Raw genomic sequence first — 26,431 nt, 5'->3', positions numbered from 1 at the left:
CTGCTTACACCATCACCACCCACTGCACTACTAACACCATCACCACCCACTGCACTGCTTACACCATCACCACCCACTGCACTACTAACACCATCACCACCCACTGCACTGCTTACACCATCACCACCTAGTGCACTTCTAACACCATCACCACCCACCCACTGCACTACTTACACCATCACCACCCACTGCACTGCTTACACCATCACCACCCACCCACTGCACTACTAACACCATCACCACCCACCCACTGCACTACTAACACCATCACCACCCACTGCACTGCTTACACCATCACCACCCACTGCACTGCTTACACCATCACCACCCACCCACTGCACTACTAACACCATCACCACCCACTGCACTACTAACACCATCACCACCCACCCACTGCGCTACTAACACCATCACCACCCACTGCACTGCTTACACCATCACCACCCACCCACTGCGCTACTTACACCATCACCACCCACTGCACTACTAACACCATCACCACCCACTGCACTGCTTACACCATCACCACCCACCCACTGCGCTACTTACACCATCACCACCCACTGCACTACTAACACCATCACCACCTACTGCACTACTAACACCATCACCACACCATCACCACCCACTGCACTACTAACACCATCACCACCCACTGCACTGCTTACACCATCACCACCCACTGCACTGCTTACACCATCACCACCCACTGCACTACTAACACCATCACCACCCACTGCACTGCTTACACCATCACCACCCACTGCACTACTAACACCATCACCACCCACTGCACTGCTTACACCATCACCACCTAGTGCACTTCTAACACCATCACCACCCACCCACTGCACTACTTACACCATCACCACCCACTGCACTGCTTACACCATCACCACCCACCCACTGCACTACTAACACCATCACCACCCACCCACTGCACTACTAACACCATCACCACCCACTGCACTGCTTACACCATCACCACCCACTGCACTGCTTACACCATCACCACCCACCCACTGCACTACTAACACCATCACCACCCACTGCACTACTAACACCATCACCACCCACCCACTGCACTACTAACACCATCACCACCCACTGCACTGCTAACACCATCACCACCCACCCACTGCGCTACTTACACCATCACCACCCACTGCACTACTTACACCATCACCACCTACTGCACTACTAACACCATCACCACCCACCCACTGCGCTACTTACACCATCACCACCCACCCACTGCGCTACTTACACCATCACTACCCACTGCACTGCTTACACCATCACCACCCACCCACTGCGCTACTTAAACCATCACCACCCACTGCACTGCTTACACCATCACCACCCACCCACTGCGCTACTAACACCATCACCACCCACTGCACTACTAACACCATCACCACCCACTGCACTACTAACACCATCACCACCCACTGCACTGCTTACACCATCACCACCCACTGCACTGCTTACACCATCACCACCCACCCACTGCGCTACTTACACCATCACCACCCACTGCACTGCTTACACCATCACCACCCACTGCACTACTAACACCATCACCACCCACTGCACTGCTTACACCATCACCACCCACTGCACTACTAACACCATCACCACCCACTGCACTACTAACACCATCACCACCCACCCACTGCGCTACTTACACCATCACCACCCACTGCACTACTAACACCATCACCACCTACTGCACTACTAACACCATCACCACCCACCCACTGCACTGCTTACACCATCACCACCCACTGCACTGCTTACACCATCACCACCCACTGCACTGCTTACACCATCACCACCCACTGCACTACTAACACCATCACCACCCACTGCACTACTAACACCATCACCACCCACTGCACTGCTTACACCATCACCACCCACTGCACTGCTTACACCATCACCACCCACTGCACTACTAACACCATCACCACCCACTGCACTGCTTACACCATCACCACCTAGTGCACTTCTAACACCATCACCACCCACCCACTGCACTACTTACACCATCACCACCCACTGCACTGCTTACACCATCACCACCCACCCACTGCACTACTAACACCATCACCACCCACTGCACTGCTTACACCATCACCACCCACTGCACTGCTTACACCATCACCACCCACCCACTGCACTACTAACACCATCACCACCCACTGCACTACTAACACCATCACCACCCACCCACTGCGCTACTAACACCATCACCACCCACTGCGCTACTAACACCATCACCACCCACTGCACTGCTTACACCATCACCACCCACTGCACTACTAACACCATCACCACCTACTGCACTACTAACACCATCACCACCCACCCACTGCGCTACTTACACCATCACCACCCACCCACTGCGCTACTTACACCATCACCACCCACTGCACTGCTTACACCATCACCACCCACCCACTGCGCTACTTAAACCATCACCACCCACTGCACTGCTTACACCATCACCACCCACCCACTGCGCTACTTACACCATCACCACCCACTGCACTACTTACACCATCACCACCCACCCACTGCACTACTAACACCATCACCACCCACCCACTGCACTACTAACACCATCACCACCCACTGCACTGCTTACACCATCACCACCCACTGCACTACTAACACCATCACCACCCACTGCACTACTAACACCATCACCACCCACTGCACTACTAACACCATCACCACCCACCCACTGCGCTACTTACACCATCACCACCCACTGCACTACTTACACCATCACCACCCACTGCACTACTAACACCATCACCACCCACTGCACTGCTTACACCATCACCACCCACCCACTGCACTACTAACACCATCACCACCCACCCACTGCACTACTTACACCATCACCACCCACTGCACTGCTTACACCATCACCACCCACTGCACTACTAACACCATCACCACCCACTGCACTGCTTACACCATCACCACCCACTGCACTACTAACACCATCACCACCCACTGCACTACTAACACCATCACCACCCACCCACTGCGCTACTTACACCATCACCACCCACTGCACTACTAACACCATCACCACCTACTGCACTACTAACACCATCACCACACCATCACCACCCACTGCACTACTAACACCATCACCACCCACTGCACTGCTTACACCATCACCACCCACTGCACTGCTTACACCATCACCACCCACTGCACTACTAACACCATCACCACCCACTGCACTGCTTACACCATCACCACCTAGTGCACTTCTAACACCATCACCACCCACCCACTGCACTACTTACACCATCACCACCCACTGCACTGCTTACACCATCACCACCCACCCACTGCACTACTAACACCATCACCACCCACCCACTGCACTACTAACACCATCACCACCCACTGCACTGCTTACACCATTACCACCCACTGCACTGCTTACACCATCACCACCCACCCACTGCACTACTAACACCATCACCACCCACTGCACTACTAACACCATCACCACCCACCCACTGCGCTACTAACACCATCACCACCCACTGCACTACTAACACCATCACCACCTACTGCACTGCTTACACCATCACCACCCACTGCACTGCTTACACCATCACCACCTACTGCACTACTAACACCATCACCACCCACCCACTGCACTACTAACACCATCACCACCCACCCACTGCACTACTAACACCATCACCACCCACTGCACTGCTTACACCATTACCACCCACCCACTGCACTACTAACACCATCACCACCCACTGCACTGCTTACACCATCACCACCCACCCACTGCACTACTAACACCATCACCACCCACTGCACTACTAACACCATCACCACCCACCCACTGCGCTACTAACACCATCACCACCCACTGCACTACTAACACCATCACCACCCACTGCACTGCTTACACCATCACCACCCACTGCACTACTAACACCATCACCACCCACTGCACTACTAACACCATCACCACCTACTGCACTGCTTACACCATCACCACCCACTGCACTGCTTACACCATCACCACCCACCCACTGCGCTACTTACACCATCACCACCTACTGCACTACTAACACCATCACCACCCACCCACTGCGCTACTTACACCATCACCACCCACTGCACTGCTTACACCATCACCACCCACCCACTGCGCTACTTACACCATCACCACCTACTGCACTGCTTACACCATCACCACCCACCCACTGCGCTATTTACACCATCACCACCTACTGCACTGCTTACACCATCACCACCCACCCACTACGCTACTAACACCATCACCACCCACTGCACTGCTTACACCATCACCACCCACTGCACTGCTTACACCATCACCACCTACTGCACTACTAACACCATCACCACCCACTGCACTGCTTACACCATCACCACCCACTGCACTGCTTACACCATCACCACCCACTACGCTACTAACACCATCACCACCCACTGCACTGCTTACACCATCACCACCCACTGCACTGCTTACACCATCACCACCCACTGCACCACTAACACCATCACCACCTACTGCACTACTAACACCATCACCACCCACTGCACTGCTTACACCATCACCACCCACCCACTGTGCTACTTACACCATCACCACCCACTGCACTACTAACACCATCACCACACCATCACCACCCACTGCACTACTAACACCATCACCACCCACTGCACTACTAACACCATCACCACCCACTGCACTACTTACACCATCACCACCCACCCACTGCACTGCTTACACCATCACCACCCACTGCACTCTGTGTTGTCATGTCCATTTGTGGACCTGACCTGCTGCTTCACCAGGAGACGGCCCACGGAGAGGTGCCAGTACCGGTTGTCTTGCTCCATCTCTTCACTCCCCACAGTGTGAGCATGTACATGTCTGTGAGCGGTGAGTTTAGTGAGCATTGCTTGGAGAACACACAGGGATTCATGAGTGTTTTCCTGGTGAAATCGGAAAAAATTTGAGGACTTTAGGTAGACCAGCTCCAGAGGACTAGCTTCAGAGGACCAGCTTCAGAGGACCAGCTTCAGAGGACCAGCTTCAGAGTGATACACTGGTTGTGGGTCACTCGGTCCATTATCACAGACAACTAGTTACAGCTGATGGGGCGAGAACAGTGTGAAGAGAAACGTGATAACACTGGGTCAGTTGGGGTAGAGGTACAGTGGTTGTGTTAAAGTTACATAAAGTTACATAAAAGGCTGTTACATAAAACATATGAACAAAGCGGTACGTGAGAATGTGTCAGACATTTTAAACGTTAAACACTTTACACACTTAGCACACTATACACTCTGCACTCTTCGATCTGTACACACTTTACACGTTACACGTTACACATTGCATACACTTTACACACTTTACACACCTTAAAAAATGTATGATCTGTACCCAGTTTACACTCTTTACACACATTTCAGTTTTTAAACACTTTAGATGAATGAGCTGGGGAAAATGCTGCTGAGAGTTGTGTATTTAATCTTTTCCTTCTGGACTGTGTATGAGAGCCGGTCATGAACTCACCCGTGTTTGTGTGTGTGCGTGAGTGTGTTTATGCGTCTGCATGAGTGTGTTGATTTCTGCTGACCTGAAGTGGACACACACATACATACACACATTCATACACACACACACACACACACACACACGTGTACTCTGCAAACTGAATGGGGAAAATAATTGTAGGTTGATGAAGTATGTGCAATTTAGCGGAGAGACTAAAGTTAGTGGTGGTGTGTGAGTGTGTGTGTGAGTGTGTGTGTGTGAGTGTGTGTGTGTATGTGTGTGTATGTGTGTGTACAGATTTAGTGCTTTAATAAAGCCACTGCACCACTAACAGCCGCCTGAACTTCATAAACGCTGGGTGTGTGTGCACTTACACGGGTTATTGGGACTCAAGTTTAAATATATTACCTGGAATTCTGAACACATTATCTTTGTGTGTGTGTGTGTGTGTGTGTGTGTATTTTTAAGTTAAAGCTATTATATTGATAGTGTTTCTCTCCATGTGTCTGATGTTTATAATAATAAAATTGCAGTAAAATTTCAGACACTAAATTCATTTTTATTCACAGAAAATGGACAAATTGTCACATCTGGATTGTGGCTGCAAGTTAAAATGCTGAAAATATTAATATAAAAGTTTCACTCAACAAAGTTTTCTACTACAGATTTAATTAACAGCTAAAAGCTCAACATTCTGCTCATTATTCAGATTCAGTTTATTACAGGCTGATTTTTTATTTATTTACAGTAGCGCTGTTTTGTAATTAGTACACTGTGGGCCTGATTTATCCAGCTGGATACGAACGGATTTATGCGTAAATCATTCGTATGAACATTTACTCAAAACATTTGGTATTCAGGAAAATCCTATAAATTCGAAAGAACTTTCATATCTAGCTTCTGCTCCTGAGTGGGTGATTTTATGCATAAGAAGGCTAACTAATGTAAATCTTGAATGATTGGCTTTGAATATTATCGTTTGTGATGAGTTCCTGCACTTTCATGTCTGGAAAACGCTGTCAAGTTCAAATCACTAATTTATTTCAAATACACACACAAATGAAATATATTTTAAACAAGTCAAATCCAAGCCAAATCCATTTTAAGACAAATGGTTTTTAGTTTAGATGAAATGCAGGCATAGAAAAGGAGGTCGGGGTTGGGGCGGATGCAAGGTGGTGCAAATGACTAGCCGTAACACTTTTTTTAAAATCAGTTTTTGTCACTTATCCTGAACTACATAGTAACGGGTTTCCGAAAAGTCTCCATACAGAGAGGAAATCAACACTTTTTAGCAAAATGTAACTTTATTTACAAAACCTCCTCTACGTGATTGTCCTTTCTGTGGAAACACACACAGAGTCACACATCTGGAGTTGTACATGTAACTGCATCTCCATCGCAGCCTTGCGACAGCTTCCTGATCCAGCCATGAGAATGACTTCAGTACGTTCTTCTCTTCACAAAGGCGCTCTTAAAGCCTGTCTAAAAATATATAATATAAACTGAGTATGAAAAATGTTGGGAGACATTTTGCTAAAAAGTGTTAATTTCCCCTGTCTGGAGGCTTTTGGGACACACTGTATTTTTGTATTCTCGTAGACATGAGTTAAAAGTACTTCAACTTTTGCCTCAGAGAAATTCTTGTGCTTTCCGCTCTGTGAATTTGGGCTTTTTATGGAGTTTTGTGGGCGTCACTGAACGGACAGTTTTTATTTCAGTAAATCGTTACACATGAACACAACTCTTCTAAAAAATCTTAGTAATATTATTAAGTTCATTAAGAAAAGCAGTAATTAAGAGTTGCACATGTGTATTTTGAATTTTAAATTGATTTTAAATTTGAATTGAACTTCACACACACTTCAAAGATTTGCAGATAATTTATATAAATAAAAGTTACCAGCATTATTGTGGTGGAAAAAAAATGACTTGAAGCCCAGAAACAGAGACATAACTGTAATACGATGATATGTTATTTACTGGTTATTACTGTGGATGCATCAGAATAGCATCCCACTGCCACTGTACTCAGAGGAGGCTGCCTACATAGGGGACTTAACACCAGACCTATGCAGAAGTCTGACCGTCCGTATCAGTGTGTGGAGCTCATGTCCTTCTCGGAGAACACAATCCCATCATTCTGTTCATGAGAGGAGACGATCAAATAAAGCACACTGCAGACAATGTGCTGATAAAGTGTCATTATAAAGGCATGTGTTGTGTTTCTTGGAGAGTTTTGTTGGATTTTATTCCATAAACACACACATCACTAAGGAAGGAGCTTTAAACACACTTGTCAGTGGTGGAGGGTGAGGTGTGTGTCGTCTGTGGAAAGCATGCTAATGTTTTTATAATCATCAGTGCTGAATCTTCACGCTTTAATTATCATATCATTATATTATTATATCATTATATCATTACATCGTTCTGCAGCTCTAAAATCGTTCAGCAAAAAAAAAAAACATTTCCTTTTTTACACAAGCTGCACCTCAGTGTGGTTATAATTACACTGCGTCCCAATCCACAGTACTCTCACTATGTAGTGCACTATTTTAGGCGTCTGTTGGTTTGTAGTCGTGTCTCAACGCTGCCTGGAGAATCTCCAGCTTGCTCATGAAATCCCACAATGCACTGCACTCTATCTACTCTATATTAGGGTCCACAGGAGTCAGAATACCCACAATGCACTGCACTATCACCGTGTTTCCACATAAACGTGATACCCTGGTGGGTAGGAGGGAAGTGAGGTGGCGGGAGCAGGCGGGAGGAGGAGCAATGCTATTTTACTTTTTGCTTTCATTCATGAACAACAAAAAGAAACACGTTCATCTTTAACACACACACACACGCACACACACACGCGCACACACACGCACACACACGCGCACACACACGCACACACACACGCGCACACACACGCGCACACACACACGCACACACGCGCACACACGCGCACACACACACACGCGCACACACACACGCACACACACACACGCGCACACACACACGCGCACACAGGCTCAGCAGGATGCTGTTCTATAGGTTTTCAGTAACTCATCGCTGGTTTCCTTGTTCTGACTTTTCAGCACTCGCTGGACACACAGGTAGCAGCGTTCATTCATTACCACTCATTACCCCCGACTCCGCCCTCCATTCACAAACCGGTGCTTGGCCACGCCCCCACAGCCACCGCCATTCCTCATAGGTCATGATGTTCCTCAATATAGCAGACCTCACATTAACCGTGTTAGCAGTTGATGCTAATTTTAGTCATCCCGAGTGTTTAATCTGTATTTTACTGACGCATCTGAGGGAAATGTTGATGTTCCGGATGGTTCTGTCTCATTTCCACACTCACAGTTTCTTAAATTTGTCTGTATAAAACACTTAACCGCTACATGCTAGCTTGCTAAAATATTAGCATTTATATTTAGCTAGCTTCCATCTTCAGTGTCCGCATTTCCCAGTTGCCTAGCAACAGTGTTCTTGTGACTTTAACCAGTTGTGCGCTGAGTGTATTTGGACTTCCGATGTTCAAATCACAAATAAACCAGTTCCATTTAAACACCTGAATAAACGCTCATGACTGCGTTCTTGTCAAGGGTTCGACTTTCTTTTGTCTCCAGAACATCTCAAGTTCTTCATGGTGTAATGCAGGAACATTTCTCCTGAAACCCCACCACGTCCTGAAGCTGTTCCCCCGGACTGAGATCTTTGTGTTATGGTGTGTTTGGGGCTGGAGGCTGTCAGTAGAGGATCGCAGGCTGAGGGCATGGAGCTCTCAGGTCTTAAGGTACTCGGGTCTGATGTTTACCGAGAGAAGCGAAGAGAAAGTTCTCTCAGAGTCACATCACACTTCTCCATCCTAGTGCTGGGACAGGTGTTCCTAATGAAGCGGACAATTTGCATAGAAATAATAAGAAGTGCAGTTGCGTTTGACTGCTGTACATTCTCCTCACACTCGGTGTTCATGTAGGGAAAATGCGAGTGTGTGTGTGTGTGTGCGTGTGTGTGTGTGTGTGTGTGTGTGTGTGTGCGTGTGTGTGTGTATAATCGTAGTGTACACAGTGTTATCTCTGTCTGCGTTGTGTAAGTCAGTGTTTACTGTCTGTTAGAAGTTCTTTGATGTGGCAGATTGTTAATTATGTTGTGAACACGCCTGTCTCATTACCCACAACGAGTCAGCATTACCCACAATGCACTGCTGTTTATAGCAGCACACTGAATCCTCAGTACTGTGCAAAAGTCTTGGCACCCCCTTCCCCCCATTTTAGTACAAACTTTGTTATAGATGTTTATTTTCTGACTTCTACATTATTGATTCAGTACAAAAACATTTTAGATTCCAAACATTAGTTTTCCAGCACAAAATGAAACGTTACAGAAAAATGTTTGTATGTCAGTAAAGAAAGCAGCAGATTCCATAAGAGACACTTTTCAGATAAAAACATAATGAAGGCTGCTGGGTTTCGCTGCAGAAATAAGAAGCGAGTCGACAGTCAAAGTCTCCAGAAGAACTGTGGCTGCTTCTGCAAGATGCTCAGTAACACTTCCAGCTCATTTCCTTATAAAACTGCACACACTGCACCTCAGATACTGCTTTATTTATTTAAAGTGAAGGATCGTCACATTAAATACTGACTTTGTTTCATTTATTACTGTTTACTGCTCTTTATAGGATTTATTTAATGTAGAAACATTTAATTTCATTATTTTTGAAGGTGTCTTTGCTCTACAGCATTTCTTTACATGTGTCTAAGACTTTTGCACAGAATTGTATGTTCCAGATAACACAGCTTTAACTTTACACACACACACACACACACACACACACACACACACACACACACACACACACACACACTGCATTATGGGTAATAGCCACAGAAACACACACACCAGAACAAAGTGCATTATGGGTAAATGGCTGACACTGTAGTAAAAATGTTTTTTAATGTTTTCTTTTTTATGAGCTGGCAGTGATTTTGTCGTGTGTGTGCGTTGCCATGGAAACTTTATTTTCACAGCAGTGTATTTTCATTCATGTGTGTTTATGTAAATGTGTTTTACATGGGTGTTGATGTCATCACTCACTCAGTATGGGTTTTATAAGTTGTGTGATTTTTACCCTGGAAACTCCAGCAACTGTAAACTACACACACACACACACACACACACACACAAATGTATCTTCATACAGTATATCTGACAGCACACTCTCTAACAGACAGTGAGATCAGCGCCGTGTGTCTCTGTGCGGCTGGTTAAAGCAGTAAATGACGGAACACCGACCCGTGATCAGCGCCGTGTGTCTCTGGTTAAAGCAGTAAATGACGGAACACCGACCCGTGATCAGCGCCGTGTGTCTCTGGTTAAAGTAGTAAATGACGGAACACTGACCCGTGATCAGCGCCGTGTGTCTCTGGTTAAAGCAGTAAATGACGGAACACTGACCCGTGATCAGCGCCGTGTGTCTCTGGTTAAAGCAGTAAATGACGGAACACCGACCCGTGATCAGCGCCGTGTGTCTCTGGTTAAAGCAGTAAATGACGGAACACCGACCCGTGATCAGCGCCGTGTGTCTCTGGTTAAAGTAGTAAATGACGGAACACCGACCCGTGATCAGCGCCGTGTGTCTCTGGTTAAAGCAGTAAATGACGGAACACTGACCCGTGATCAGCGCCGTGTGTCTCTGGTTAAAGCAGTAAATGACGGAACACTGACCCGTGATCAGCGCCGTGTGTCTCTGGTTAAAGCAGTAAATGACGGAACACTGACCCGTGATCAGCGCCGTGTGTCTCTGGTTAAAGCAGTAAATGGCTCAGTGTGTGTGCTTGCATGGCTGTGCGTGTGTGTGCGTGCGTGTAAACATAAGTGTGTCGTGTGTTAATGTAAATAATTTTGATGTTCTCTTTGAACTTGTTTGGAGCATCATTGTACACAATTTTAGCAGATCTTTAACACAGCCTTTGAACCTTAAATGTGTTTTTGTATGTGTGTGTGTGTGTTAGTGCAGGGTGGTTTATTTGGTGTGTGTTTATTTCCCTACAAACTCAATGTTTCTGTGGCATGCAACATTACAGACCTGTCTCTCTCTCTGTATAACGCTCTCTCAGTTCAGTTCAGGTCATCAGTACTTCATTGGCATGAATGTTATAAATCACATTGTTGCCAAAGCGAATAGTGCAGGTAGATTAAACTAAAAGTTATACAAATATTACACATATATCTGCATTTATGCAAAAACGTAAACAAAATAAACAAAAAACATAACAAGCAAACAACAACAAAAAAACTGACAGGTAAATATATGAACATATAGCATCTAGTGTATATTGAGGGTGTTACAGGACACTTGGTGTCTCGCTGTCCCTCGATTGGTCGCACACTGTACAGCGAAGGCTGCAGTGTTTCCTTCTCCAAAAATGTGCACCAGCGTCTCCTGCGCACCAGCGTCTCCTGCGCACCAGCGTCTCCTGCGCACCAGGTTCTCCTGCGCACCAGCGTCTCCTGCGCACCAGCGTCTCCTGTGCACCAGCGTCTCCTGTGCCGGCCCTTCTCCACGGCGAGACTGTGCTCACTCAGCCTGTACCTGGTCATGATCTGACTCTGCTCTATCTCTGACGGTGAAGAGACACTCTGCCAGTTCATACTCTCTGTTTAGGGCCGATAGCAGTGTGATATGGACTGGGTTTGGGTTCTGACTGTCCCAGTGCTCCAGATACACTCTTCTCACACTCTCACTCTCAGTCATTGATGTGTGTAGGTTATTATGTAGGTGTAGATGTGGAGCTGTGTCTCTCTCTCTCTCTCTCTCTCTCTCAGGATACCTGTCTCTCTCTCTCTCTCTCGCTCTCTCAGGATACCTGTCTCTCTCTCTCTCTCTCTCTTAGGATACCTGTGTCTCCCTCTCTCTCTCTCTCTCTCTCAGGATACCTCTCTCTCTCTCTCTCTCTCAGGATACCTCTCTCTCTCTCTCTCTCTCTCTCTCTCTCTCTCTCTGATGTGTGTAGGTGTTGTGCAGGTGTAGATGTGGAGCTGTCTCTCTCTCTCTCTCTCTCTCTCTCTCTCTCTCTCTCTCTCTCTCTGATGTGTGTAGGTGATGTGTAGGTGTAGATGTGGAGCTGTCTCTCTCTCTCTCTCTCTCTCTCTCTCTCTCTGATGTGTGTAGGTGATGTGTAGGTGTAGATGTGGAGCTGTCTCTCTTTCTCTCTCTCTCTCTCTCTCTCTCTGATGTGTGTAGGTGATGTGTAGGTGTAGATGTGGAGCTGTCTCTCTTTCTCTGTCTCTCTGTCTCTCTCTCAGTCATTGATGTGTGTACATGGTGTAGACATGGAGATGGTGTGGTTCAGATGGAGGTCGCAGCTCTGTTTAAATCTCCATACTCTACACATTTCACAGTGTTTAGAGCTGAAACTGAGGAAATTACACCGAGTCTCATTACACTCCACTCATTACTGGAACCTGTTCACTCTGTACTGACCTCAACACTAACGCACGCACACAGATAACATCACATACACACACACACACACACACAGATTCTGACAGAATGAGTTTTTTAACTGGAGCACCCCCTGCTGCTTCCTCTGCCTGACTGGAGTGAAGTGGAGGCACAGTGTGAGTGAGACAGGTTAGTGTGAGTGAGACAGGCTAGTGTGAGTGAGACAGGCTTGTGTGAGTGAGACAGGTTAGTGTGAGTGAGACAGGTTAGTGTGAGTGAGACAGGCTAGTGTGAGTGAGACAGGCTAGTGTGAGTGAGACAGGCTTGTGTGAGTGAGACAGGTTAGTGTGAGTGAGACAGGCTAGTGTGAGTGAGACAGGTTAGTGTGAGTGTGAGTGAGACAGGTTAGTGTGGGTGAGACAGGTTAGTGTGAGTGAGACAGGCTTGTGTGAGTGAGACAGGTTAGTGTGAGTGAGACAGGCTTGTGTGAGTGAGACAGGTTAGTGTGAGTGAGACAGGTTAGTGTGAGTGAGACAGGCTTGTGTGAGTGAGACAGGTTAGTGTGAGTGAGACAGGCTTGTGTGAGTGAGACAGGTTAGTGTGAGTGAGACAGGTTAGTGTGAGTGAGACAGGCTTGTGTGAGTGAGACAGGTTAGTGTGAGTGAGACAGGCTTGTGTGAGTGAGACAGGCTAGTGTGAGTGAGACAGATTAGTGTTAGTGAGACAGGCTTGTGTTAGTGAGACAGATTAGTGTTAGTGAGACAGGTTAGTGTGAGTGAGACAGATTAGTGTTAGTGAGACAGGTTAGTGTACACTGTAAGACCAAAAGTATGTGCACCCCTGACCATCACACCCATATGTACGTGTTGAACGTCTCATTCCAGGTTTATTCCCGTGTGTTTGCTGTTATAATGAGCTCCACTCTTCTGGGAAGCTTTCCACTAGATGTTGGAGCGTGGCTGTGGGGATTTGTGTTCATTCAGCTACAAGAGCATTAGTGAGGTCAGGCGCTGATGTTGGGATGTCGAGGAGGTCTGGGGTTCAGTCGGTGTTCCAGTTCATCGCAAAGGTGTTCAGTGGGGTTGAGGTCAGGGCTCTGTGCAGGACACTCGAGTTCTTCCACTCCAACATGGAGCTCGCTTTGTGCACAGGGGCATCGTCATGCTGGAACAGGAAAAGTTCTTCCCCAAACTGTTGCCACAAAGTTGGAAGCACACATTTGTGTAAAATGTCTTTGTATTATGTAGCATTAACATGAACATTATCCATCACTGGATCTAAGGGGCCTAAACCCTGATAAACAGCCCCAGACCATTATCTCTCCTCCACACTTTACTGTAAGCACTCTGTACATAGCATTCTCCTGGAATCCAGCAGATTCATCCATCAGACTGCCAGATAGGGAAGCGTGAGTCTTCGCTCCAGAGAAGACGTTTCCACTGCTCCAGAGTCCAGTTTCAGTGCTTTACCCCACTCCAGCTCACGCTCGGCATTGTGCACAGTGATCCTAGGCTTGTGTGCAGCTCGGCCATGAAACCCATTTCATGAAGTTCCTGATGCACAGTTCTTGTTTGGAGGCAGTTTGGAGCTCTGTAGTGAGTGATGTAACAGAGGATAGGTGATTTTTACATGCTCCATGCTTCAGCACTCTGTGAGTTTGCGTGGTCTAACGATTCGTGGCTGATCTGTTGTTGCTCCTAGACGCTTCCATTTCAGAATAATAGCACTTGCATTTGACCAGAGCAGGTCTAGCAAGGCAGAAATTTCACAAACTGACTTGTGCCAATGATGACATCTTATGACAGCATTTAAAGTCACTGAGCTCTTCAGTACAACCCATTCTACTGCCAGTGTGTCGGTGGAGACAGCTGTTGTTGCTTGTTGTTGTCAGTTATACTGAAGGTTTATGATGTCACACCAGTGATACCATTAGACTGTTGTCAGTATTATGGCTTTGTCCTGACCACTAGAGGTCCCCCTTGAGTGTTTTTGTTAGTTTTTTTGTGACTGTTATTAATAAACAGAATTATAATATAATATAATATAATATAATATAATATAATATAATATAATATATCTCATGGCTAAGGATCTCACGCTCTCGTTGCTGCGGGCCGGGTTCGATTCCCAGGCAGGGAACCAACCCAGCCACAGGAGTGTGTTCTCAGTGCTGGTCCCAAGCCCGGATAAAATGGGAGGGTTGTGTCAGGAAGGGCATCCAGTGTACATCCTGTGTCAAATCTAACATGCGGACCAATGACGCGCTGTGGCGACCCCTACGGGGAGCAGCCGAAAGAACAACAACATATTACATTATATTGTTGCTGGCCGGGCTGCAGTTGTCTTTCACCACCACATGGTGGCGACACACACTCAACTATTATACTCCATTAAGGGTCTGTTTATGATGCTCTGCATTTTGATGAGATGGCTCAGTGTGTGTGTGTGTGTGTGTGTGTGTGTGTGTGTGTGTGTGTGTGTGAGAAGAGAGTGGAGAAATATGCAGCTTTTGGACTCCACATTCTACACTTCAGGACATCTGCAGAAGGAGTCAGATAATATAGCAGAAAATTCTTCAGCAGAGGACACACACACAGACACACACACTCACACACGCACACACGCGCGCGCACACACGCGCGCACACACAGGGCATCGGTTTAATAGAATGTTGATCAAATTAGTGACAAAGTCAAAATACTGACTTTGTTTAGTTTAGTGCTGCTGCTCTTTCACAAAGCAGCTTTACAGAAATCCATATATAGATGTAGATTTATCCCTAATGAACAAGTTCAAGGCAACAGTGGCAAGGAAAAACTCCCTGAGTCAGCATGAGGAAGAAACCTTGAGAGGAATGAGACTCTTCTGGGTGACACCAGATAGTGAGATTGAGTCATTATTCCTCCACAACTGTATACCACAGAGTCAGGCAGCATTAGAGTTATTTCATTAGTGTTTTTTGCTTTAAGTCTATAGTATCCAAGTGAATTATCCACTGAATTATGAATGAGACTTGAGTGTAAACTGTTTTCAGTAAGTGCAATCTTTAAGCTAACCAGGTAAGAATATCCATAATCATCTTTAGGGTATCCATGTGTGTCAAGTTTTTTAGGTTTTCCCATTCAGCTCTGCCCGAACTTGATAAATGGCTTTTAAGTTTTGAAGGACGCAAAAGGACAGCTCATCTTTACTGTTTTTTATTTTTCTTCTCCTTGCAAAGGCTTAGCAAAGCAGTAGTAGAAGAAGCAGGTTGATAAGCTTTAAAAATAGATACAATCACAATATATACATTAATATAAATAAAGATATTTAAATTAATATTTCACATTTCATTGAATTCAACATCAACATAAATCAAACATCAAACTTAGCATCAATCAACTCTAACAAATTCCATCAAACAAAATCCACATAATTTAAACACAATGCTGACATTTCCCAACTTCAAAGTTAATACTTGACATTAACACAGATGAAAATGTTAACAATGTTCATACCAGTTGCGTCTTCAGGGTTGAATTTGAGCTGAATGGGTGAAAGTCCTTCCTTTGTCAATGAAGACCTTAGAGGTGCACCATTTTTATTGTTCCCCCCGGAAACACACCCTCACAGGTTCCATCTCAGCAACCACACTGCTCTGCCTTCTGACGCAACAGTGTGGTACCATCCACAACCGTCTCACAGCAAAATTTAGGCTGTCCATGTGAGGCCATTCTGAGCAGCAGTGAGTGTTTCTCAGGTGAAGAAAGCTCCAGGGTCATTGGTATCTCAGCAGGCAGCAGGAGGAGAGAGAGGCAGAACACAGATTATTAGGTAGGCTCTTGTCCTCTAATGGTTTAAGAAGATTGCGTGCAGAGTGCAAGCAGGGACTCCGGCAAGACTAGCTATGACAGCATAACTAAAAGGGAGAGCCAGAAGCTAACACAGACATGAGGGAGTCCTGGGACATAAAGCAGCAGCCACTCCACCGTCAACACACCTGAGTGAACGTGTGAGAGTGGGGGGGGCGACAGCATCCAAACATCCCAGTTCTCCACAACACTCTATGCCTGTGAACCCTCCAGACCTGCTTCTGTACCTAAGAAAACTATTCACAAAAGGCTTGACTAAACAAATATGTTTTCAGCCGAGACTTAAACACTGAGACTGTGTCTGAGCCCCGAACACTAAGTGGAAGGCTGTTCCATAACTGTGGGGTTTGTAAGAGAAAGCTCTACCCCCAGCTGTAGCCCGCACTATTCAAGATACCAACAAATAGCCTGCACCTTTTGATCTGAGTAGGTGTAGCTGATCATAAAAGACCAAAAGTTTGCTCAGGTCCTGAGCCGCGAGACCATTTAGTGCTTTATAGGTCAATAGTAGTATTTTATAATCAATACGAAATGTGATTGGGAGCCAATGCAGTGTGGATAAGATAGGGGTGATGTGGTCATATCTTCTGGTTCTAGTAAGGACTCTCGCTGCTGCATTCTGAACTAACAGTTATACCTCAAGTGTGTGTGTGTGTGTGTGTGTGTGTGTTTATAGAGGACTCTGGGTGGTACTTCCCAAGTGTGAAGCGTGATCCCGAGCGATATCTACAGTCATGTCCTGAATCAGTGTGTCAGTGGCTGAGGAACCTGAAAGAGAGTGGGAAAGTCCTGCTGCTCATCACCAGCTCACACTCTGACTACTGCAGACTGGTGTGTGAACACATCCTGGGGTGAGTCTGTCTTTTTCACACACACACACACACACACACACAAACACACACAGACACACACACACACACACACAGGGCATGGGTTTTATATATTGTTGATCAAATTAGTGACAAAATCATCAGAAGAACTGTGGAAGATTCTCCAAGATGCTCAGAAAAACTTACTATACATACGTACTTAAGGTATGTTTGTAATTGATGTCAAACTGCTGATCTCTCACCCTGGTCTTCAAATCATCTGATCATTCAGTATTTTCCTGATCTGACTCCTCTGTCTGAGGAATATGTTTGTTATCTTCTGCATGGACAAGATGCTGGGTTTGATTAGCTCTTTATCTGATTCTGGATGTCATAGACAATATCACACTATCTTCTGAGAAGCTGCTGAAATATCTGAAGTGTGTGTTCCTGTGACTGGAGGATCAGAGATGGAAAATGAGGAACATTCTAACTAGGGGTTCTTCAGCCACTGGTACAGAATCTCTATCTCCTGGATAAAGAGCTTTAGATGTGCGAGTCATCAGCATGTTTTAGCTAAGGGATGTTTTCAGTCTTGAGCTTTGTGGAGGTTTTGAATCTCCTGCTGTTAAAAAGTTTCCATCCAGCTTGTAGTCTAATGAGTTAGTGATGCAGAAAAGGAAGATGAGGGCTGAGGGCTGGTGCGAGTGAAATCTGTCTGACATCATAAATCACTGAAAAAGGCTAAGAGTTCTGAACAACAATCACCTGATCTGTTGTTTTATTATGAAAAAAGCACGCAAGGTGTTGGAAAAGTTCTTGGTGAGACAAAGAGCAGACCAACCTGCCAGAGAATTTTGGAAAGATCCACAAAGGCACTGAAAAATTTCGATTTTGCTCACAGTGTCCTGAGGGGATGCAAATATCATCTCTGCTTCATCATCTCCACTTTATCATATTATTAGTAATATTGTGTGTGTGTGTGTGTGTGTATGTGTGTCTATTTGTGTGTATGCAGGAAGGATTTTGAGGATCTTTTTGATGTGATCATCACCAATGCTCTGAAGCCAGGATTCTTCTCTCTAATACCACACCAGAGACCCTTCAGGACCCTTGGTGAGACACACACACACACACACACACACACACACACACACACACACACACATACATTTACACTCTCTCTCTCTTCCCAAATCTATCTCTCTGTGCAGTGAATGATGTGGAGAGTGGGACGGGGCTGTCCTGTGTGGAGAAGCGTGGTTGGTTCTCTCAGGGAAACTGGCCACACCTGCACAATCTGCTCAAATCTCTAACCAGCAAACAGCAGCCCAAGGTGTGTGTGTGTGTGTGTGTGTGTGTGTGTTAGAGAGAGAGAGAGGTTTTTGTCTTACTTCTTCAAGTGTGATTGTATATGAATGTATGTGTGTGTTTTTTGATCGTATGTATGTCTCACTGATGTCTGAGTCATGCAGCAGGGGCTGCTGGGAAATAAACTCAGCTCCAGCAGCATCTACACTACATAAACACACATACACACACACATTTTTCCCTGCATCAGTCAGATGTGTGTGTGTGTGTGTGTGTGTGTATGTAGGTGGTGTATTTCGGGGACAGTATGCGCTCTGACATGTTTCCAGCGTTCACTTTTGCGAAATGGGAGACTGTTATGATACTCGAGGAGATGGAGGCAGAGGGTATGGCCACAGAGAAACACCAGAGCTCCACCTACAATCAGAGCCCCGCCTACAATCAGAGCCCCGCCTACAATCAGAGCCCCGCCTACAATCAGAGCTCCACCTACAATCAGGGTCCTGCAGAGAAGAAGGGAAAGTTTGAGGTAAGTCATCTTAGCTAGGCTGTGTCCCAAATCACCATTCTACTCCACTACAGAGTGTATAAAAATAATATGCCTCCTGTAGTACTCACTATTTAGTGTGTGTGTGTGTGTGTGTGTGTGTGTGTGTGTGTGTGTGCAGGAGTGTATGAAGGCCCCCTCGGCTGTGTCTCAGCAGTGGGGCTCATATTTTGTGGACTTACAGACTGATGAAGCTGGACAGGAACGTCACACACTGACGTGGTGCTGCAGCTGCATCCACAAATATAGCAGTGTGGCTATACCCAGTGTGGAGAGTATAGCAGGTAAAGGTGTATATACACACACACACACACACACACACACACTTTGTGATGTTAGAGTTGATGTTATTTACACATTTGGGAAATTAGCACTAATATTCTGTTTTAAATATAAATGCTTGTGTGTGTGTGTGTGTGTGTGTGTCCTCAGCTCTTCCTCTGAATTTCCAGTTTAAGCGTTTCTCCGGGGCTCAGTCCTGCACGACGGGTTATTACCCATCACCCCCCCATTCGGTACTGAAGAGGGCGGAGTCCTGAGCTATCCAATGGAGTGTGTGTGTGTTTGTGTGTATATGTAGTGTTACTGTTGAGTGTAACTGTATAGTTGTCATTTTTCATTCACAGTGCCAGTAAACCACCATACTGTAGACACACTGAATGTGTATGTGTGTGTGTGTGTGTGTGTGCTTGATTTATTCTATTATTCTGTGAAAACTGTGTTGTCCATTACATTAGAATCATTAAGTGTTATATTGTCTAAAGTGTTTTGTTAGTGTTGGTGTTTATTTTCTAACTGAAGCAGTGTGTGTGTGTGTGTGTGTGTGTGTGTAAAGATAAACATCAAATGTTGTGAATTTTTGACCCCTTGCGGTGTTGTGATCGTCAGTGGTGTGTGTTGGTTTGTTCAGCCACGTCTACATAAACACAGGTGAATAAAGGCGTTCTCAAACACACTTGTTCGTCTGTTCATTAGTGTGTGTTTATTGTGTGCATTATTGTGGTTTTGTTCACAGTAAAGATTCACTATTTATCTGATCATGAAGAGTTAAATGATTCAAAACATTTCACTTTTGCACTTTTCTGTTACTGCATCCCTCCTCCAATCGGTGTGAATCTGAATCGGTATCTGAATCACAGTATTCTGAATCTGATTCTATGGATCTGAATCAGTCTCAGTGATTCAAGATTAATTACCAAGAACACTGACTGACATTTGGCGCTTACACACAAACGTGCACACACACACACACACACACACACTCACTCTGTGAGGAAAACTATGTAAGAAAAGTAGACAGAAGATGTCCTGACTGAACACTATTCTGCAGGTTTACAGTGCTAGAGATTTATAGTGTTACAGGTTCATAGTGTTACAGCTTGTGTATGGGTGTGTGTGTGTGTGTGTGTGTGTGTGTGTGTGTGCGCACGTCTCGCAAGCTCTGCCAGCTATATCACTCTCACTCTCACCAGTTATGGGCATCACTGCCAGTTCCTCCCGCCTCCTCTCCATCCCCAGCTGATGCTCGACCACGCCCCCACTGCCACAGTTACAGATCTACAGTGTTAAAGGTTTACAGTGTTACAGGGCACAATGCACACACATTTTACGTTTATAATTTTACAAGTATACAGTGTTATAGTGATACAGGTTTATAGTATTACAGTGTTACAGATTTTGCAGGTTTTTGCACATTTACCAGATTTATAGTGATAGAGGATTCATTTTAATATTAATACGTTACAATTTATATTATTGTTATATCTCTTTAATTGTTCCTGTATCAATTCCTGTTTATGTATGTATTTTTATTCTCCTTCTTTTTCTTCTTCTTAACATACAGACACACACACTTTAGATATATATTTGATTTATGTTTAATTATATTTTGTATACATTTCTCCTCTGAAAGTACTGGAACAGCAAGGATTTGTTTTTGCTTTACACTGAAGACAATTGTGTTTGAGATCAAAAGATGAATATGAGACAATAGATCAGAATTTCAGCTTTCATTTCCTCATATTTACATCTAGACTTGGTAACCAACTTAGAACATGGCACCTTTGGTGGCAGAAACCCCCAAAAGTATTGGAACAGATCATTTTAAAGTAAATATTTGGCTGCATATCCCTCGCTTGCAATAACTACATCAAGCCGGTGATCCACTGACGTCACCAAACTGCTGCATTCTTCTTCTGTGCTGCTTTTCCAGGCTTGCAGCAGCAGCTTCTTTCAGTTGTTGTTAGTTTTGGGGGGTTTCTCCCTTCAGTCTCCTCTTCAGGAGGTGAAATGCTGCTCAGTTGGGTTAAGGTCTGCTGATGGACTTGTCCAGTCTAAAACCTTCCACTTTCCCCTGATGAAGTGCTTTGTTGAGTTGGCAGTGTGTTTCTCCCAATTAGATGCATTTCTCTGTACATTGGCAGACAGAATGTTTCTGTAGCTTCTGAATTCATTCTGCTGCTACCATCATGAGCTCCATCATCAATAAAGATTAGTGAGTCTGTTCCAGAAGCAGCCATGCAAGCCCAAGCCATGACACTACCTCCACCATGCTTCACCCATGAGCTCGTATGTTTTGGATCATGAGTAGATCCTTTCTTTCTCCACATTTCCATCACTTTGGTAGAGGTTAATCTTGGTTCTTGAAGTTTTTTGGTTCATCTCTGTATGTCTTTGGGAATTCCAATCTGGCCTTCCAATTCTTACTGCTGATGAGCGGTTTGCATCTTGTGGTTTGGCCTTTATATGCACCTGAGCTAAATTTCAAGTGTCATAGCAAAGAGTCTGAATACTTATGTCAATGTGATTTTTCAGTTTTTTTTCTTTTTAATAAATTTGCAAAGTTATCACAAATCTAGTTTATGCCTTGTCATTATGGGGTATGGAGTGTACATTGATGTGAAAAAAATTAAAGCATTTTAGCGTAAGGCTGCAACATAAAATGTGAAAAAAAAATTTAGGGGACGGAATACTTTCTGAATGCACTGTAGCTCAAGTGCATCCTATTTATGTGGATCATCTTTGAGATGTTTCTACACTTTGATTGGAGTCCACCTGTGGCAAATTCAACTGATTGGACATGATTTGGAAAGGTACACTCCTGTCTATATAAGGTCTAACAGCTTTAAATGCATATCAGAGCAAAGACAGTTGACCAAGAACCTGATGGTCACTCTGGTTGAGCTCCAGAGATCATGTGTGGAGATGGATTAACTTGCAGAAGGTCAACCATCACTGCAACACTCCACCAATCTGGGCTTTATGGCAGAGTGGCCAGAAAGAAGCCTCTCAGTGCAAGACTTCTTTATTTGGGTTTGAATATAGCTCACGTGTGGGCTCTTCCCAGCTTCCCAGACTTACGATCAACCAACATGTCCCCCATGGATATTCTTGACTTTTTGCATAAATGTACCCAAACATATGAGAGGCACTGAGGATATCTGTGGCTATCCCGGTAACCGTGGCAGCTGTGGAGAGGAGCTTTTCAAAGCTCAAGCTAATTAAAATATACTTGAGGTTTACCAAGAGACTTGGCCCAAGAGACTCTCAGTGGACTCGCAGTGATCAGCATTAATCATGTTATCTCTTAAAATGTGTGACACATCTAAAATCAAAATCTAAAATCTTGCCTAGGGCACCAACAGAGCCTGGGCTGGCCCTGCTGGGAAAGCCACTGAAGAACATTGAACTCACTGTCATGTTCAAAACCAGATTGAAACCACTTTGAGACAACTTTTGCTTTGTGACATGGTGCATTATCATGCTGGAAATAGCCATTAGCAATTGTGGCCATGAAGGGATGCACATGGTCAGCAACAATACTCACATAGGCTGTGGCATTCAAGCCATGATTGATTGGTATTAACGAGGCCAAAGTGTGCCAAGAAAACATTCCCCACACCATTACACCACCTCCACCAGCCTGGACTGTTTACACAAGGCAGATTGGGTCCATGGATTCATGCTGTTGGCACCAAATTCTGACCCTACCATCTCAGTTCTGCAGTGGTTAGTACCTACCAAAAGTGGTCCAAGGAAGGACAACCGGTGAACCAGCGACAGGATCCAAGACTCACTGATGCGTGGGGAGAGAAGGTCCGTCTGGTCCGATCCCACAGAAGAGCTACTGTAGCGCAAACTGCTGAAAAGTTAAAGCTGCTCTGATAGAAAGGAGTCAGAACACACCGTGCAGTGCAGCTTGCTGCGTATGGAGCTGCGTAGCTGCAGAGCGGTCAGAGAGCCCATGCTGACCCTGTCCACCACCCAAAGCTCCTACAATGGACACGTGAGCATCAGAACTGGACCATGGAGCAATGGAAGAAGGTGGCCTGGTCTGATGAATCACGTTTTCTTTTACATCATGTGGAAGGCCGGGTGTGTGTCGCTTACCTGGGGAAGAGATGGCACCAGGATGCACTATGGGAAGAAGGCAAGCTGGCGGAGACAGTGTGATGGTCTGGGCAATGTTCTGCTGGGAAACCTCGGGTCCTGGCCTTCATGTGGATGTTACTTTGACACGTACCACCTACCTAAACATTCCTGCAGACCAGGTTACACCCCTTCATGGCAACGGTGTTCCCTAATGGCAGTGACCTCTTTCAGCGGGATGATGCTCCCTGACACACTGCAGAAACTGTTCAGGAACGGTTTGAGGAACATGACAAAGAGTTATATATACATATATATATATCTCCTTCAGTGTTTTTTCTTTATTTTTTATAATTTTCAACATTGTATATTAATACTAATTAATAAGACATCCAAACTATTATGTAGTAAACAAAAAAGTGTTAAACAACCCAGAATATGTTTTATACTTTAGATTGTCCAAAGGAGCTATATTTAGCTTTGATGACAGCTTGGCACACTCATGGCATTCTCTCATCAGATTCACGAGGTAGTCACCTGGACTGGTTTTCAGTTCACAGGTGTGCCTTGTCAAGAGTTAATCTGTGACATTTCTTGCCTTTGTCGGAACTCAGAGTCCCTCTCTGAGTGGACACACTCGAGGGTGGACTGTACTCTCTGCCAATTACCTATATTTCACTTATTGTACTCACCGAAAGAATAAACCTTAATGAAGAGTCTTCAGTCTTTGGATGAGAAGAAGCAAACTTCTTTATTGCAGTAACAACACAACACGTTCCAATGAGCTCAAAGAAGGTGAACTGCCACAGCGGTGACACAACAATCTCACGCAGGAGAGTTGAGTGCCCCGAGTCCTCCAAATTCCCTTGCATACATACCCAGAAGCCTGCTGGCGCCTCCCCCTTTTGGTCCGCCAATGTCAATAATTTCCCATTATCTTCAGTTTAAACCATTTTGACTCCTCCTATCCTAATTTACATACACTCCACCATTTCCCACTATTTACCATTATCTTCTGACTTTTCTCCCCCTACTGACCTTTTGTCATCGTCACCACATTCAGTCTCCTCATCTTGTTTTGAGATGTCTCCTGACCCCTGGCCTAGTTAGTAAACTGCTATATCGAAGCCCTCGCTTCCTCTATTCGCTTTATTGCTTTATTTTGTACTCATTCTTTTTATACCGAATCGACAACGCGCAGATGTACCTTCTGCCTTCTGCTTTATTCTCATTTTGCTGTTTTATGGCTGTGGCTATTTTTGCTTAAAATGCATTTTTCTTGACTATAGCAGCTCTTGCTTATACTGCTTGTTTACATCCTCCTACTTATATTTTCTAGATTATGCGTAGTCATTATTACTATTTATGCTTGATTAACTTGTACCAAGAGATAATGTTTCTACTGTATCTCGCCCTAAAGCTAGCCTTATGATTAATCTTATTCTCTACTCTACTTTAGCTCAGTTTCACAGACACACCGGATGTAACCTTGAGTGTGGCTTCTGTCACACCAATTGTCTGCCCTTGCAGCTGAGCTCAGCCACTTCCTGCCTCCGCGTGTTGTGCACCAGACTTCTACCTCTGATAAGAGCACACAAACCATAAACTAATTATGTCTCCTAATATAGTCAAAGCTGGCTACTAAAACTGGCTACTACATAAGTGATATTTCTATATTTTTCTCGACACCTTCTTAATGTGCTTTAGACCATCGGTTGTCTTGTGCAGAGGAAGGGTGGGTACAGAGTCAATAGCCCTAGTAGTGCTACTGTACAAAAGCATATTATGGAAAGAAACACTCAGTTAAGTAAAGAGAAAAGACAGTCCATCATTACTTTAAGGAATGAAGGTCAGTCAATCCGAAAAATCTCAAGAACTTTGAATGTATCCCCAAGTGCAGTCGCCAAAACCATCAAACGCTATGATGAAACTGGCTCTCGTGAGGACCGTCCCAGGAAAGGAAGCCCAAGAGCTACCTCTGCTGCAGAGGATAAGTTTATTAGAATTACCAGCCTCAGAAACCACTGATTTACAGCACCTCAGATTACAGCCCACATAAATGCTTCTCGGAGTTCAAGTGAAAGACATATTTCAACATCCACTGTTCAGAGGAGACTGCGTGAGTCAGGCCTTCATGGTCAAATTGCGGCAAAGAAACCATTACTTTGGAAGAACAACAAGCAGAAGAGACTTGCTTGGGCCAAGAAACACAAGGAATGGACATTAGATCAGGGGAAAACTGTTCTTTGGTCTGATGAGTCCAAATTTGAGATTTTTGGTTCTAATCGCTGTGTCTTTGTTAGATGTAGAGAGGCTGAAAGGACGGTTCCTGAATGTGTGGTTCCCACTGTGAAGCATGGAGCAGGAGATGTGATGGTGTGGGGGTGCTTTGCTGGTGACGCTGTTGAGGGCACACTTAACCAGCATGGCCACCACAGCATTTTGCAGAGACATGCCATCCCATCTGGTTTGCACTTAGTGGGGCCATCATTTGTTTTCCAACAGGACAATGACCCC

General features: G+C 45.1%; 1 protein-coding gene across 1 annotated transcript in view; it reads left to right on the top strand.

Moving 5' to 3' along the window:
• Window positions 1-20,501, top strand: part of nt5dc1 (5'-nucleotidase domain containing 1) — a 40,371-nt gene extending 19,870 nt beyond the window's left edge. Inside the window, exons 7-12 of the mRNA XM_034302081.2 lie at window positions 17,556-17,730; window positions 18,707-18,804; window positions 18,903-19,024; window positions 19,286-19,528; window positions 19,668-19,830; window positions 19,979-20,501. Of these exons, the coding sequence (XP_034157972.1) occupies window positions 17,556-17,730; window positions 18,707-18,804; window positions 18,903-19,024; window positions 19,286-19,528; window positions 19,668-19,830; window positions 19,979-20,085 (908 nt within the window). The 3' untranslated portion in view covers window positions 20,086-20,501. The remainder of the gene's footprint in view (window positions 1-17,555; window positions 17,731-18,706; window positions 18,805-18,902; window positions 19,025-19,285; window positions 19,529-19,667; window positions 19,831-19,978) is intronic.
• Window positions 20,502-26,431: the final 5,930 nt, after the last annotated feature.

Source organism: Pangasianodon hypophthalmus, chromosome 30, assembly GCF_027358585.1.
Source record: "Pangasianodon hypophthalmus isolate fPanHyp1 chromosome 30, fPanHyp1.pri, whole genome shotgun sequence".
NCBI lineage: Eukaryota > Metazoa > Chordata > Actinopteri > Siluriformes > Pangasiidae > Pangasianodon > Pangasianodon hypophthalmus.
The sequence above is the reverse complement of the archived record's forward strand: the minus strand, read 5'-3'. Positions and strand labels throughout refer to the sequence as shown.